General features: G+C 35.0%; 1 protein-coding gene across 1 annotated transcript; it reads right to left on the bottom strand.

Annotated features, from left to right (window-relative positions):
- Positions 1-5754: 5754 nt before the first annotated feature.
- RPS7 (ribosomal protein S7) lies at positions 5755-16955 on the bottom strand. Its single transcript, XM_074288055.1, has 7 exons — positions 16877-16955; positions 16452-16534; positions 15579-15650; positions 12785-12928; positions 11686-11750; positions 6608-6758; positions 5755-5868 (listed from the first exon to the last, which is right to left on the bottom strand). Exons 2-7 carry the CDS (start codon positions 16524-16526, stop codon positions 5791-5793), a joined length of 585 nt encoding a protein of 194 aa, XP_074144156.1. The 5' UTR covers positions 16527-16534; positions 16877-16955; the 3' UTR covers positions 5755-5790.
- Between the last annotated feature and the right edge of the window lie 531 nt (positions 16956-17486).

Here is a 17486-nt window from a genome sequence, read left to right as displayed (position 1 = left end):
AATACTGTAATATATTCCCATAATCTTTGCTGCTTAAACAAAAATTCAATATCATGATAACAAACCAAAAAAAACTTTTAAAATGAACTAAAGCAAAATAAAGGAAGTATTACTAGGAAAGCAACATACATAATGTCTAAAACAATGTTAGTGGAAAAAATATTAAATAGCACCTACCTCACAGGGCTATTATGAGGCTCAAATAAAATAATTGTAAAGCGCTTAGCACAGTCCTTAGGACATAGTAAGTAAGCATTATATATGTTAGCTATTATTACTAAGGACAACAGTAAAACAATTGAAATAAAATCCTATGGACTTATTTATTTATTTACTTGTTTTGCTGAGGCAGTTGAGGTTAAGTGATTTGCCCAGAATCACACAGCTAAGTATTAAATGTCTGAGATCAGATTTGAACTGAAGTCTTCCCGACTTCAGGGCTGGTGCCACCTAGTTGCCCCCTATGCAATTATAATGACCAAATGGTCCCTAAAAAAAAGACAGAAGAAGGCATGGGTCCTTTCTTTACAGAGATGAAGAATTATGGGTATGGATATGAAATTATCTGATGTGAAATTGGATCAGTTAATTTTGTGGAATTTTTTTTTCCATTCTTTGTAATTAAGCTCTCCAATATAAAGGAAATATATTGCGAAAAGTAAGTGATATAAATACAAAAATATCCAATAAAAACTTTTAAAGCATTAGAGGAAGCTGTCTGTAAAGTGACACCTTAAATGTAAAGAGACTTATGCTCAGCCAACATATTTGCTACTGTCATGGAAAATACCTTGTTAGGGTCCAAATGGAAGAATTCCCTATAGATGAAAGTCCTCCAGATATTCTCATATGCTGATGAAATAGTCCCAGTTCTATCAAGCCTTAGAAGTCCACAATAATTTCTCAATGAAATTCATGACAGATCAAAAGAGATCTATATAACAACCTACACAAGCCAAATGAATGATGTCTGTTGTCCATTATATGACATGAAGATAAACAATTCATTTAATATAATACATACATCTAAGGCAAGCACTCCAAAAGAGCAATTGAACAGTGAATGGCTCTAAATGTCAAGTTGAAAAATTTATATTTTATCCTATAAGAAATAGGGAACCTCTGAAACTTCTCAGGTTAAGGATTGGTGAGGTCAGATCTGTGGTTGCAAGATTTTTGGGGTAACTCCATGGACAACAGGTTAAAAGAGAGGAGATATTGGAAGCAAGAACATAATAGATTACTGATATTCAAGTGCATCTTTACTGATTGATATTCAATCTCAACATGATGAAAGAGTCAGCAACTACTGCACTTGCATGCAAACCTTTTTAAAGAATAAGACATTTAACAGATAGTAAAATCTCACAAAGCAGTATTGCCTCTTAAATCCCTCATTTGGACTTCTCAGGGACTTCAAGTTCACACAACCCCAAACAAGGACATGATTGTGAAGCAAATTAACAGAATGATTACCTTGTTTATGAAGCATGCTGTGTTCTGTCAAATAATGATTAAAACTTGAATAAGTCGTGATTGGTTCCATTTTCAAAGGGATGGTTAGGCAATTTTTAGGTGCAGGCAATAAACAGTATACTAAGTGAAATGACAGCCTCATTTAAATATATTATTACAGAGCATGAACTTGATTTTACCCATATAGAATTTTGAGTAAAAATGTAATTGCCAAAGAAGCATTCAGACTAAACTTCATTATAATCACTCACCCATTGTTGTATGCCACTATTGATTACAGTGAGAACAATTCATCTAAGCTAAAAGCATTTTTTTAAAAAGAATTCATGTCGTATTAATCCGCTCTTTAGTAACCAGGCATATCTCTGGTAATTGAAATGTCTCTACTTGAATTGTACTGAGGCTGTGTTATACCAGTTACAAATTTCAATAAATGTCAATAGTCTGATTTTTATTTTAAATGTCTAATTGTGTGCATTTTAACTATTCAAGGTGCCGAAATGATAGAGTAGTTTTTAGTAACTACCAAGCTTTGTGATGCTTCATCAGGTCTATTAAAACCAAATTTTGTGTGACTATGAGAATTAAAATGGATTAAGCTATTTTTATAAGGAAAAGGAAGCAATAGGGGATGGGGGTGGGGAACCACTTCCCCACAGATTAACATTTGTTCTTGCATGTTGGGGACCAATGCATATTAATGCTGCTTATTATTGTATCAAAGTCCAAACACATCCATTCTTATCTGAAGACATTTCCTAACATCTTTTCAAAGTATTGCATTTATTTTGACTTTTTTGGTTGTTTTTCACACTTTGCCTCTCTACTAAAGTCTCCTACAGATGGCTCCTCACGTTGTGGTAGAAACTGGGTACAGAACAAGACAGGCCTTTTTTTTTGGACTATCAATTCAGGAATTCATTTTGTTTGAATATGCACATTTACCAAGATTTTCTTTTTCTTTTGCTAGTGAAGAGAATAGAAAATAGATGTCTGTTAATTGAAAAAAATTAAAGTTTAATTTTAAAATAGATAAAAGATAAATGCGGATCAAGGAAGGCACTATTACTCATGTCAACATAACATGTTACCCATTGGCCTTTTCAGGTTGAAAATGTCCCAACATCAACAGCTGCCTGGTCCAACTGATAGATGAGTTAGTCCCAGGAATCTACTTTTTGTTTTTTTCCTGAAGCAATTGGAAAGTGACTTGCCCAGGGTCACACAGACAGGCAGTGCTAAGTGTGAGTTCATTCGAACTGGGAACTTTCTGACTTCAGAGCTGATGATTTACTACACCACCTAGCTGCCCCCAGAAACCTACATTTAAGGAAGTACCCATAGCAACCAAACTTGCTTCAAACTCAGATCAGGCCATGTCTCCTTGAACTACTTTTCCATTTCCTTCCCATCTTCCTTTCCAACTCCGTTTTTATATGTAGCCTTCCCTTAAAGAACAAGGTCCCCGAGTACAAATGTGTGTGTGTGTGTGTGTGTGTGTGTGTGTGTATTCTATCTGTAACAAGATCTATCTTGTTTTATTTGCTTCAGTTTATTGTACTTTGGGATTTTATTCTTTTATAAATTAAAGGTTTGTGGCAATTCTGCATTGAACAAGTCTATTGATGCTACTTTTCCAATAGCATGTGCTCATGTCATATTTTGGTACTTTTTGCAATTTATTTCAAACTTTTTCATTATTATACCTGTTATGATAATCTGTGGCTAGTTATCTTTAATGCTTTTATTGTAATTGTTCTGGGTGCCACAAACAGCACCCATATAAGAAAACTTAATTGATAAATGTTGTGTTCTGAATGCTTCGCCAACCAGCTCCTCTATTTCTCTTCTTATTTCCTGAGACACAATATTTAAGAATATTACAAAATTTTAGTTGACAAAGCAGTGGCAAGGTTTGAAATGATTGATTCCAATTCTCTAAGCTCTACTGTTGAGTAAAATGCTAACATGGCATGTTAGAGAAATCTTTCATGAAAGGAAGAGTCAATGATGCTAAGTCCAATGTCTTATTTTAAGAAATTGCCATGGCTACCCCCACCTTCAGTAACTACCACCTGATTAGTTAGCAGCTATCAATATCAAAGCTCTCCAAAAGCAAAAAAAATTAGGACTCACTAAAGGTTTAAATAGCAATTTTTTTTTTTTTTTTTTTTTTTTTTGAGGCTGGGGCTAAGTGACTTGTCCAGGGTCACACAGCTAGGAAGTGTTAAGTGTCTGAGACCACATTTGAACTCTGGTCCTTCTGAATTCAAGGCTGGTGCTCTATCCACTGTGCCACCTAGCTGCTCCATAGCAATTTTTTTTTAAAAGTAATAATGTACTTCTTAATTAAGGTGTATACATAAGGGATTTTTTAAGACATTTTTCCACCTTTAATAAATTAGTGTAAATCTCTTTTGTATGCACTAGGAAAACATTATGTAAACCACTTTAAACACTGGCAGACTTGGAACTGAATCTGCAAAATCTCCTAAGTATTTATTTGTCTCTATATAGCTCACATAGAAGGTAGCCTTTGAGCAGAATCTTAGTGGAAAACAGGATTTTGAGGAAGATGAACATTCTAGATAGGGTGGACACCAGGTGAAGAGGAACAGGAAGACTGGAGAATCATGTCTTACATTTAAGTGCTTAGTACAGAGCCTAACATAGGAAGTATTTAATACTTCTATAGCTTATAGAATATATGTATGTATGTATATATATATATATATATATATATCAAGTGCTTTCACATTTTCTTTTAAAATGTTTTGTTCAGAAAAATATTTTGAAATATTCCCATAGTATTCTTTTTCAAAAGCAGCGAGGAGAAATTACAATAAAAAAAGGCTTTCACTTTTTAATCATCTCATTCTCTCCCTTATCCTCTTAAGTGTAATCTTCCCACAGCTTGTGGAATACTAGAAATTAAAAGAAACTAACTTGTCTGGGACAGAGATCTGGTTCATTGTGGAAACTGCCCACCCAAACTGGCACCTCAGTCTGTTTAAACAAAGTTTTCCCAAAGAGCACTTTTAAGGTTAATCATCCTAAATTCTTACAGTTAGTTCTGCATCTTGGTGCAGATTACTTAAAAACTAGACTTTTGGAGACATTTTTCATATAATTTTCCTGGCATGCATACTTGAACTTACAAATGTTTAAAAAAAAAAAAAAAACCAGCTCTGAAACAGAGCGGAAATTTCCTTTTTGGGAGGGATCTGGAGGGAGGCTATAAGTATTGAATATATTACTATTTAACATAAAACAATGTGGTTTGGTCCATTTTCTTTTGTCAAAAAGGATCATTTTCTGGGAACATATCAAAGGGATATAAAATCAAAACTTTTTTAAAATAAGGCTAACATAGTACTTTCACCTTATTTTTTTTCTTGCCTTTTCCCCCCCTCTTTGATCTGCTTTTTCTCGTAAATACAAACATGGAAATGTTTAAAAGGATTGTATGTTTAACCTATATCAAACAGCTTCCTATATTGGGGAGGGGAAAGGTAAAGGTCAGTGAAATTTTAGAAAATAAAGCCTTACAAAAATCAAGGCTGAAAACTATGATTTACATTATTTGGAAAAATACTTTTGAAATTAAAAAAAGCCAATATCAGAATTGGCTTAAAGGCAACCATAAAGCAACTAGTGATGAAACCAAATTTCACTTTCCTCTAGGGAAGACAATATAAAAACAAGCTCTTAGTAATAAACTAAAAAGTAAAAAACCATGATGTACAATGGCATTCCCAATTTCTTCAAAAGATCACTTATTTCAAGGTCACTTTATTCCAAAACTTGCCCCCTTATCCCATAAGGCTGACTGGTCTACCCCAAACTGCAGAGTTTAACTAAAAATTATAAAATTAAATGTTTTATTTAGTAGGCCTTTTAATCTGAAGTAATGAAGAAACATTACTAGAATAAGATACACTTCAAATTTACATGTCCCTCATTTATCATGATGCATTATATAAACATGCAACTTAGCTTCAAGTGCCTCTGGAATGCTTAATTTGTATTCTCCTGATGCCAATAAAGATACCAATGCTCTGAGAAACACTGCCAATTTTCCTGTAGGAGTACTTCAAGGTACTTGACCTAAGATCACCTTTCTGCTTAAAATTCTCATGTAGAAAATCACACTTAATTTCAATCATTACTATGTTCTGCAATTTGAATGCAATCGCCATGACCTATGTGAGGTTATTAATATAGATAACTGCTGCTGCTTGTGTAATTTTGGAGAAACAATTGTGAATTGAGACAAGGTTATGAACAATGGATTTTATTTAATCATTTCTGCATTTACAGCTGGAACTCTGGGAATTCAAAATTAACATCTTTGCCTGTCAGCTTCTTATAAACGCCAGAAAATGTTTCTACCTGTAAGAAAAAAAAGTTACAACACTTTCATTCCATGTTTCAATAATTTAACAAAGAATGTTTTTATAAAAATAAGTTGTCATGAGTTAAGAGAAATATGGAGAACAATTCCCTGAAGAGTGTCATGAAGACCCTATACCCCACTATAGTACTATATAGGCTCCTACAACACATGGATATAATTGTGACAACTCTGTGGATGAAAATGGAAAAATTTTAAAGCTTCATATGTAATATGAAAATCAAATTTAAGATATTTCCACCTAATTTTTCCCATTTATCAAACTGGACACAAGGCAATCACTGATAGCATCTACCACCATACAAGGAATGTTTTCATTACTTAGGCATTTATCACTGTGCATAAAAAAAAAAAAAATTTACTTTCAGAAAACCAATGTTTCATCTTAAAAATGTGTCCTTAAAACATGACAGTGACGAGGCAAAGTGCAAAAGGCTTCAGTTGCAAATTCATAATTTCAATGAAAATCTCATCTTTAAAGTGCTCCCTTTTTAAAACATTTACCACTTGGTGAGAAACCAAAGAGGTAAAAATATTTTTTTAAAAAACATAGCCACAATGAGAGCTCAACTATACTAAATTCAAAGAAAATAAAGTGATAAATTCAAGGTAAGCTTGTAGCAGTTTTGCTCACAGTATAAAAAGTTCATGACCAAAGAAACATGATGCCATCTTGAAAGATGAACACCAATTAAAACTAATCATAACAAATATTACCTTGTGTTCCACATTGTTCTGCTGTGCTTTATCCAAATGAACTTTTATGAGTCTGCTACCATCTAGTTTCACCCGAATTCTCTTGCCAACAATTTCACTTGGAAAGACAAGATCTTCAAGGATTGCATCATGCACAGCAGTCAGAGTACGGCTAAAAGGCAATACAAGTTATAAAGTCAATTATGCTTTTTGGTAAACTAACACCTATACATGAAACAGAAAAATAATTTAATAGTAGAAAAAAAAGTATTAAGGTGTAGGTATCCTATATAGTTAGTGTATAAAGGAAACATGAGCTTTAGCAAGCTAAACTAGAAACATTCATGAACACTAGATCATTAGCTAAATCTGGAGATTCACAACCAGAATAGCCAAAATAATTTTTTGATTATAGCAAATAAAAAAGTTGTGATTTAGGTCAGTGGATTGAGTTTCATGTGATTCAAGTTCTACAAACCCCAACAATCCAGGCTCAACTTTTTAAATTTCCCACATTAAAGCATTACAACATGCTCCCTTTACAAATGATAAGATATATTTTTACATCAAGCATGTATTTTACATCTCCATTTGTCACAATGTGATTTTTAAGTCTTATTCTCAAGGCAGTTAAATTGTATGAAAAATATCTTTACCCTAAGTCCATAAGATTTAATTGTATAAAGTACATTTGATAAAGACAGTTTTCTCCATGTTTTATAGAATCATCTAGCATGCTAGTGAATGAGGCTTTCCTATTTAATACCCTAAAAAATTTCTTTGACATGTTCAAGTATTTCATACTCCGTTAACTTTTTCAGAACATACAGTCTAACAAAACCCACTGACATTTAAACAGAAAACTATAGATTATAAAACTTAACTGATGAAAATCATGCCATACCAATAAACAATAAAACCGTATTCCATCTAAGGTGTTAAACTAGTGAGGGGTTTTTCTGGGCTTCCAAAGAACATTGTCAACATTTCATTACTCTCTTACAGCAGATAAGGTATTTAAGAAAAAAACATACAAAGATCCAATTTTTTTTTTTTTTGGACAATTGGCTGAAAATGCTATGCAGCAGTTTCAAATACAAATCAAATTGGTTACAAATTAGCCTTTCTATCCCATTCACTAGGATACAGACCTGAAAGTAAAACTTGATACTATTTAATTTAGTATCATAAATTTAGAATTTCAATTAGGCAAATTAGTCCAAAATATCGTTCGGAAAAAACTGACACCCATAGCTTTAGTGACTTGCTCAAAGTCACATGAGTAAGAGCAGCATTTGAATCCAAATTCTAATTCCAAACCCAGTCCTCTTTTCAGTTTTGTTCTGCTTCCCTTTGTTTCACAAATGGCAGCTGACAGCATGCATTATTTTCATCATATTTGCTAATTTTATACACTTGTTACTGGATTCCTCTCAAATACATGCCAAATAAGTAATTTCAGTATTCCCTATATAATTCTTACATATACAGTAATAGAAATGTGAATAAGAAAAAAAAAGAAAAAGAAAAAAAAAGCTACCAGAGCCCTGAATGGTGGCTACACTGAACTGTGTACTTCCTGGAGAAGCCTCCATTGGATGAGAAGTCTAAGGACTAGCTATGTGATTTTGGACAAGTTACAGAAACCTCACTCTGAAACTTCTAAGTTTCCTTAATGATTACAATGAGGTGGATGGCTGAGATGATTTCAAAAGATTGCCTCTAATTTTAAATCTATGATCCTAGAAACATAAACTTAAATATCCTAAAACTATTACCACATTCACTTATCTCCAAACATCTGTACTACATTTATTCATGCTCACTTAACAGTCACCAAGATCTACCTTTCAGGATGACCCTTCATCACTGCCCAAATATTATGGGTTAAGGATGCACATGAGCAAAAATATAGCATCCCTTTTTGTAATGGCTAGAAACTAGAAATTGAATGGATGCCCATCAGTTGGAGAATAGCTAGATAAGTTATGATACTTGAATGTAATGGACTATTATTGTTCTATAAGAAATTATCAGGGGCACCTAGGTGGCACAGTGGATAGAGCATCAGCCTTGAATTCAAGAGAACCCAAGTTCAAATCTGGTCTCAGACACTTAACACTTCCTAGCTGTGTGACCCTGGGCAAGTAACTTAACCCCAGCCTCAGGGAAAAAAAAAGAAAGAAAAATTTCAGCTATAGCTGTGTTACCCTGGGTAAGTCACTTAACCCAAATTGCCTCAGGGAAAAAAAAAAAAAACAGGTTGATTTTAGAAAAGGCTGGAAAATCTTACACAATCTAATGCTAAGTGAAATGTACAGAACCTAGAGAACATTGTACACAGTTAAGATGTGATGATACTTTTAACATATTTAACATGTATTGGTCTACCTGCCATCTTGGGGAGGGTGTGCGAGGAAAGGGGAAAAAGTGGAACAAAAGCTTTTGCAATTGTCAATGCTAAAAAATTACCCATGCATATATTGTAAATAAAAAGCTATTGAAAGCCATCTACATCCAGACAGGACTATGAGGACTGAATGTGAATCAAAGCATATTACTTTCACTAATGTTTTGATGTTGGTTGTATACTTGTTTGGTTTTTTTCTCTTTTGATCCGATTTTCCTTGTGTAGCATGACAAATATGGAAATGTTTAAAAGGAGTGCCCACATTCAATCTATTTCAGATTGTTTGCTGCCTTGGGGAGGAAGGGAGAAAAATTTGCAAAACACAAGGGTTTGCAAAGATGAATGTTGAAAACTATCTTTGCATGTATTTGGAAAAACAAATTTAAAAAAAAAAAAAAAAAAAAGACTACCTAATACAAAATCTGCATCCCGTGCCTTTCAATTCCTTATGTTAATTCCATTTTCTCTGCCTGATATCATCCCTCTGCAGCACATATAGATTTATGTGTATGCTAGCAGTTCTCAATCAACATTTCAAGTTATATGATCCTGGATGACTAAAACCACTTGTGCTAACAATGACTTCTAATTTCAAACCACTACAAAAAATATGCCAGAAATCAAACAAGCATTGAGATTAACCTGAAGTCATGTTTCAAAAGTCTTGGCACCCGAAATTAAAGAAATGTGGATTGTACAAAAATGCTTAATTTAATGTTCTTCTAGTGCTATATAAACATAATGAAAATTTTTGACAAGGTTAGGTTGTTGAAATAGCAATTCAAAACTGTTATCTAATTACCTAGCATATATAGATCTATTTTACAAAAAATTTTCACTAGTCTTCTGGCCCTGAGTATCCAACCCATGCTATATAACATTATCAGAATTAAATACCTTAGTAACACTGATTATTATTTGGAATCCAGTTCAAATCAAGTTAGATCAAAGACCAAATGTTACTCAAGGAAACCTACTCTCAGCCATGTATTTTTGCATACCTCCAAGTTAACAGGATGTGTACCATTAGTTCACTACTCATTAGCTAAACAAACTGCACTAGGATGAAATGGGGTCAATGATGAACCTTATGCAAACCTTTTTAAAAACATTAATTTATATACACATACCTCACCTTCTGTTTTATACACACATATACACCATTTCCATCCTTGTGAAATTACCCAGGACACATTTAACATCTTACCATTCAGCCAGTTTCAAATTCAAGTCACATTTGATTCCTTACTATAGCAGTAGTCTCCTAGCTGGCCTCCTTGTTTCTAAGTCTGTCTCTCTCCTCACCCCACTTCCACTATCCAAGAAGTAACTCTCAAAGTTTAGAGTTCTGAACACATTCCAGTGCTTAAACTCCAGTGGCTCCCTATTTCTTTTCCTTTCCAAGTTTATTACATATACAGTACTTTCCCTCCACCCTCTTCTAGCCAAATTATGCTAGACACGTAATTCTCAATGTCTTGACTTTGCACAAGCTGTCCCAAGCCAAAAATGTATTCCTTCTCTGTACTTGCACTCCTCAGATACCCTAACTTCCTCTTTTAAAGGAAGTTAATCTATCCTAACATCTATCTAAACATCACCACTTTCACAATACTTTCTCATCTGTTTCTCTTCTAGCTAAGTTATTTTGCATTTACTTTGTATGTAATTTTAAAATGTCTACATATTGGTTTACCTCAGTAAAAGAAATTTCCTGAGGGAATGGACTGTTTATTTTTGTCTTTTCATCCTTAGGGCCTACTAAAGTGACAGGGTTCTATTAAGTAATGCTTATTCATAAGGAACCAGTCACTACTAGTAAACAGCAATAAGATACTTTAGGTTTCTAACATGACTATTTCAAAAGACAACTAGTTTAATAACATTTTCCAAACAAAACCAAAATAGAAAACATTTGTTTTGAATGGTATAATTAAGAAAGTTTACCTATGGGAGAGGAAAAAAACCATAACCTTATAACTTCTAACCTTATAAAAATGGATAGGATGCTAGAGCAACAAGAAGCCCCTACTTTGCTAAAATGGCTTTTTGGAATAGAATTGAGCATTCCTTTTTATCTAGTCTCTTAGGGTGGATAATGAAAGGTTCTACTAGAAAATTCTGGGTCAGGTCAAGTTAATCCTACAACTCCTAGCACACTAACATTTGGATTTTCTACACAATAATTTTAGTTCTCTTCTGATCTCACTTCACAAAATACCCTAAGGTATGAATGAATTTCTTTCTTGTTCACAATTCGGTATCAAATTCTTTTGATTTTAAGACATGAATCCAACAAAACCTTATATTAAAATAGAAACTTTCCAAAACTGCATTTCCCTCAACACTGTGCTTTACTTCAATACTCTGAATTCTCTTAATTTGTGACTCATTACTTCTTTACCCAAATTCTCCCAATTCCTCTCTCATTACTAGATAAGGAGAATAATGTAAGTAAGATACTTTCTGGAACCTAACCATAGAATAGCCATTTCCAAGTGTGGTTCATCTACCAGCTATTTTTTTTTCTGGGATGCCAAGCAGTAGTAGAGAAAACTCTCTAGCTCCTTCCTCATAGCCCCTCCCAAACTCCTTCCAGCTTTGTCAACTTCACTCTTGCTGAATGTAGCATCACAGAGAAGTGGAAAGAAAATTAGATTCATAATGACTCCTAATAAGGAATACTCACCTTCTGGGACGTTTTTGCTTATTTTTTGTACGGCTTTTTCTTGTTGGCTTTGGAAGAATTCTCCTCTACAACAAAGATTAGAATGTTTAATTATTCAAGAAATAAAACCTACTGTAGAAAATTGGCAAAAAGCGTACCATTCCCAAGTTTTTACTATTTATGCATAAATGAGTTTCAATGGGCAAAGAAAATTCTAATGTTCTAAGAAATGAATTTTTGAAAACTCCAGAGAAATTCAGATCAACTCCACCTTAATATCTTCAGTTTGTAAGTCTCAGGTGCAAAAAAGAACAAACCCTCCAATTAACATAAAATATAAACTATCTTTCTCAATCACTTCTAGAAAACTGGCTTAAAAAAATTTTTTAAGTCAAATAAATTTGACTCTTTCCCCCACCCCATATCACAAATATAATAAACTAGTAAATTTATAATATTTATATTATATTCAGATAGATTTCAAGACTGAAAGAACCTCAATTTAAATTCTAACGCAGTATTCAAAAAACATAACCAATTCCAATTTTTCCAGTTACTTTATATTTGCATGTTCTTTTCTCTGAAAGGCCAAATATTATGACTTTTTAAATATCCTTGAAATACTTTGTAGTATTCCACACAAATTAGGATCCTTTCACTTAACCTTTCAATTTTACTTTCATCTGAGACCTAGACTGACACTGCTCAGTCTTGTCTCTTTTGTCCCTTAAACCTTAGCCTTAAAATTTATCATTAGCCAACAATACTTATGCACTCCTAAGTTAAAAGAAAATCAAAGCTCCAAATAAATCTCACATTTTTACTTAACCGTATTCCAAAATTACATTCTTCATCTATATTGGTGCTTTTCAAAGAGTAGCCCCAAAATTCTCTAATCAACAATATCTTCAAGAACTTGACTTTTTTCCTAACTTGTCCAATAATAAAAGCCAACTCTTTTGAAAAAAATTTTGATTAATAATTCAAATACAAACAATTTTCCACTAACCATCCCTAAACCAGAATGACTTCTACCACATATTAAATGGCCCAGTTTTTTGTTATGCCTTAAAAGTCAACCTCCCTAGAAAAGTTTTAAACATAAGATGACAGCATTTACCTGAGCAATAAAGACCACGTGTTTGCCACTGAATTTTTTCTCCAATTCACGAACTAGTCGTACTTGAATCTTCTGAAAAGATTTTAGCTGAGGAACTGGAACAAAAATGATGATAGCTTTTCTGCCACCACCAACTTCAATTTCCTAGAAATGACCCCCCCCCCAAAAAAAAGTCAATGCAGCTGTTTTATCAACTCACTTCTTTAATTCAAAAACCAGCACTGCCAAAGTAAAATCACCATACATGATTTAACACCTTTCAAATTAAAATTTGCTATTAGTTGCCTAAGTGGCAAACTATAGTACCTGAACTAGAGGAAAAAACATACTTCCCTTATAATAATATTAAGACCCAGCTAAATTTTCATTGCAACTTAAATTTTAAAAATGGATTTCATCTAAAAATACTTCACTTATTCAAGTTTGCAAAAAATTATTTTTTCTATTGTCATTCCCTTTTACTCTCACATATGGCTAGCAGGTACTGTTCCAGCTCACAATTTCTTCACCTGCCATTATTTAAAGTCTTCCTAAAGTTCTTGGAATATATAACACTTGCCTATCTTAACTACACTACAATCACTAAAAACTAAATTTAACTGGTTTTAGGTGATTTATCTCAAAATTTTAACATACATCTCTAACAAAACTGAACCCTTCCACCCAGTTTCATCACCAACTTAGCCATTGTGTAATGAATTCAAATTAACTTTATAAGTATTTTTTGCTACTAGACAGATTTCCATTTAAACTATTTGTGTTACCAGTTACTTGAATTCTGACCCCCATTTTTACACCAGTAAAATGAGGATACTAACCATAATACTGAACCTGAAAGGATTGGCATGAGGATCGATAGCATAGTATATATGGTGTTAAAATGCTTAAAATGCTATGAAAATGTCAATTATTTTCAGTTGTAATGTTTTTTAATGTTATATTTACTAGTTTCCTGAATCTCTTGTTTACAATCATGTCATTCCACTTTTTTTTCTATTTATGTCTACCCCCATCAACACTGACCCTTTTCACATACAGAAGAATTGGTACTACTTCAGGAAGTTTTTAAGTTCATAGTGACTAGTTGTATATCTAAAAAAATGAAATGACTAGACTTGATTCTTAACAGTTTTCTAAATCATAGATCTTTCTCAAATTGTATACTTTTATATGCATTAAAGATATAGATTGACAAGGGAAGCCAATATTCAAACAAGGATAAAATCTTTTCTCCCCTCAGGAGTTCATGGCCCTCAGTTAAGAATCCATGGTCTCAATTTCTAAACTCACCTCTAACAGACATTCATTTTTATCACAACATGCATAAGTTTCCATACTACCTTTTCTGACTCTACGAAGTAAAATATAAATAAATAAAACAAAACAAGTCTGGTAGATTCAACCAAAAACCTTTGAATCCAACTGTCCGAACCATTCCAGTGATTATTTGACATGCACACAATATCCTACCTGTTGCAACTATATATAGTTCTAAAATGGCTTTATCTACATATACTCTGAATTTTCTTTCCCCAAAATAGTACTAAACAATTTTAGCAAGTCCATATGATGTGCCAAGAACTGAGGATATAAAGAAAGGTAAAAGACATTCTTGTTCTCAAAGACCTCAGACTAATCAATTGAAATTAACATGCATTATACACAAACTATGTTCAGGATAAATTTGAAATAATCAACAGAGGGAAGGCAAAACAATTAAGAATCAAGAAAGGCTTCTTGTAGAAAGTAAAATTTTAAATGGAACTTATAGGAAGTCAGAGAAGCTAGAAAAAGCATTCCAGGCATAGAGCATTCCTTGGAGTTGGGAAATGAAATGCCTTAATTCAGATGAAGAGCTCAGTGTTACTGAGCTTCAGAGTACCTGGTGGGGAGGGGCATAAAGGTGTAAAAAGATTGCAAAGGGAGAGGGTCAAGTTTTATATTTGATCCTAAAGTTGACTGGAAGCCACACGAGTTTCCTGAGCAGAGGAGTCATCTGCACTATTTGGATCTCAATATCTGACATGGTCAGACTTATAGGTAAATTTTTAGTGATGAAAAAATTGTGACAGTCTAACCAACTACTATAGTAGTCTAAGTAAGATGGTGAGGGTGTGCAGCAGGGCAATGAATGTCAGAAGAGAGAAAAGGTAGTATAAGAGATACAGAAAGGCAAAAACGGGCTTTGGCAAAAGATTAAATATAGGGTGAGAAATCAAGGATGATCCCAAATTTACTGGCCTGGGTAACTTAAGATGACAATATTCTCATTGACCCCAAACTCTCTTCTCTTCCAACTCATTACTCTTCTGCCAATCTGGATAGAATAATTTTTCCAAGTAAAAATAAAAGGGAAAAAAACCCTAAAAATAAGCAACCTCCCCAAGCATCAGTCCTAAAGCCAGAAGAACCCTACTGTTCAAATCTGGTCTCTGACACTTAACACTTCCTAGCTGTGTGACCCCGGGCAAGTCAATTGCTTCAGTAAATAAATGCCCCCCCCCCAACAAAGCACCAACCCAAAACTCTTTTTTTGAGATTTACACTCATTCAAGATAGACAATTAAAATTAATTTCACATTTTCTTGTTAGAACCAATAGTTTTCAACACCAATTCTCCATTTTCTAGAATCTGGATTATTTCATTCTATCACTATCTCCTGAAAAGTGCTGAGAAAACTTTTATAAGTTATGTATCAATTGGAAGTAAAGAGCTCTTAGGAGTATATACACATATTCACTGTCACCCCCACTTCCCCAAAAGATAAAGACCAGAATTAAAGAGTTTCTTTACCTTAGCTGCTGTGATATTCAGCTCTCTTAATTGAGCCTTTAAGTCAGAGTTCATCTCCAACTCCAAAAGAGCCTGAAATGGAAAATTATTAAATACGAATCTCACTATTTTACAAAATGGGAGTCTGCAAAACAAAGACTGTTCCTCCCTTTTCATAACTCCAAAAAACCCACCATAATTGGGTCCTAGTTTAATACAAGCAGAATGTGGATCAAGGCATTAGTGCTCAGAGCTTTCCTTTCACTCTTCACTGAAACCAGCAGCACGTGCCCGGATCATTACAAGCTAGGACGCTGGGTTTTGAAATAGACTGTCTCAAGCACCCCAGACTACCCATGTTCCTTCCCTTCCATAGGCTTGTTTCCTTATCTATAAAATGAAGAGCTTCAGATCTATAAAATCCTTTCCTTCAAGTCTCTTCCCTTATCCACTTCCCCCTTAAAACTAAAATTTTCCAAGACCATCTCCAATCAATCTTCTATATATTTTTACCCTGAGTCCCCTATCGGATTGTGAATTCCTCGAGGATGGGCGCAGGCTTGACGTTAGTTCTAATCCCAAATCCTATGATCCTAACTTTTCCCCTTCTGAGTCTCAGTGGTCATTAGTAAGTGGAAAGTGCATTGGATCCGGCATCCAGTCATGCACGAACTAGTTAAAGTGCTTCCTATGAATTAGTAGAGTGTTAGGTACTGGGAAAGAGCCTGGTGGGCTGTTACTGCCACTTTGGAAAACTTGTCCCCTACTTCTGAGTTTCTTTTTCACAAATAGGACTAATCTTCCAAGCCCATATTCCACGATCCTGTGACCCAAAGGAAGAGAGAACCTCAATTGAAGGGGGGGTCACCTGTCAGGGATCCCAAATGGACCCACCTGTGAAATACCAGACTCGAACTCGTCTGGCTTCTCGCCATTGGGCTTCACAATCTTGGCGCTGGAACTGAACATGGCACCGTCTGTAAAGCACAACACAGAACACCTTTAAGACGTGTGCGCGGCACTCTCCCTCTAGGTGCCCGAGCCCCTTCTCTCCCAGGCCGCCACGCGGGACATCAGGCGGGCGGAGCGCGACTCGGAGCGCGAGCGCCCAACCCCCTCCCCCCAAGCCCAGCCGGGGCAGCCACCGGCCTGGAAAACCTCCCGGCGAGGCCATCCGCGTCCCCGGACACGGCAATCCGTTGTATCCCCATCCCAGAAAATGGCCCCGCCGCTTTAACGCCGACTTCGGGGCAGTATTCAGTGAAGTAGAAGCCAAGAGAGAAGACCTAGGCCCGGGAAGCAAGAGACAGTTCACCCACCTTGCTGAGCGCCAGCCTAGGAAGAGGGAGAACTCTCGCGAGAGAACCGTAAATCTCGGCTACAGGAAGAAGGACCGGGTCGAGAGGCGGAGCGAACGAGACTTGGAGAGTTAAACCGGAAGAAAACCACAGCAACTCTCCAGAACGCCTAGATAGGAACAGGAAGTAGTGGAAGGGAATACTAAGGTAGTAACACATCTACCAGAAGAGATGTAACTCTGCGTCCTTGCATCTTGAAATTTGCTCTTCCTCAGTGGAAATAGTGAACCTTTGACCTGGAATCCCCAGGACACCACTAGATGTAGAAAGTCCCAGCAATCAAGGTTCTTTGGGTCTTTTCTAATGTGTTTTGTCTTTTTTTTTTTTTTTTTTTTAAATGCCCGTCTTTCCCTCGTACCCCGTGACTTATGGTTCCGAATCCTATTATTTCCTCAGGCCTCTCTTCCACCCCTGCTGAGTCATTCTGGATGTCTTGCTGACATAGAAAAGTCGTTGTATAGGACTTTAAAGTCATGAAAAGCATTTCCAACAAGAAGTCTGTGAGCGAAGTAATGCAAAATTGTCATTCCCATTTTACAAAGAAACTGAGGCTTGGAGTTAATATAATCTT

Source organism: Sminthopsis crassicaudata, chromosome 2 (assembly GCF_048593235.1).
Source record: "Sminthopsis crassicaudata isolate SCR6 chromosome 2, ASM4859323v1, whole genome shotgun sequence".
NCBI lineage: Eukaryota > Metazoa > Chordata > Mammalia > Dasyuromorphia > Dasyuridae > Sminthopsis > Sminthopsis crassicaudata.
This window is presented reverse-complemented; position numbering and strand designations above follow the sequence as displayed.

What these genes read in the sequence shown, in the direction of transcription:
- RPS7 (XM_074288055.1), bottom strand. Translation starts at nt 16,526, where the DNA reads ATGTTCAGTTCCAGCGCCAAGATTGTGAAGCCCAATGGCGAGAAGCCA. An exon ending in TGAATATCACAGCAGCTAAG is followed by an intron (nt 12,929 to 15,578) that starts GTAAAGAAACTC and finishes GGTCATTTCTAG; the next exon opens with GAAATTGAAGTTGGTGGTGG. An exon ending in AAGCAAAAACGTCCCAGAAG is followed by an intron (nt 6,759 to 11,685) that starts GTGAGTATTCCT and finishes ATTGCCTTTTAG; the next exon opens with CCGTACTCTGACTGCTGTGC.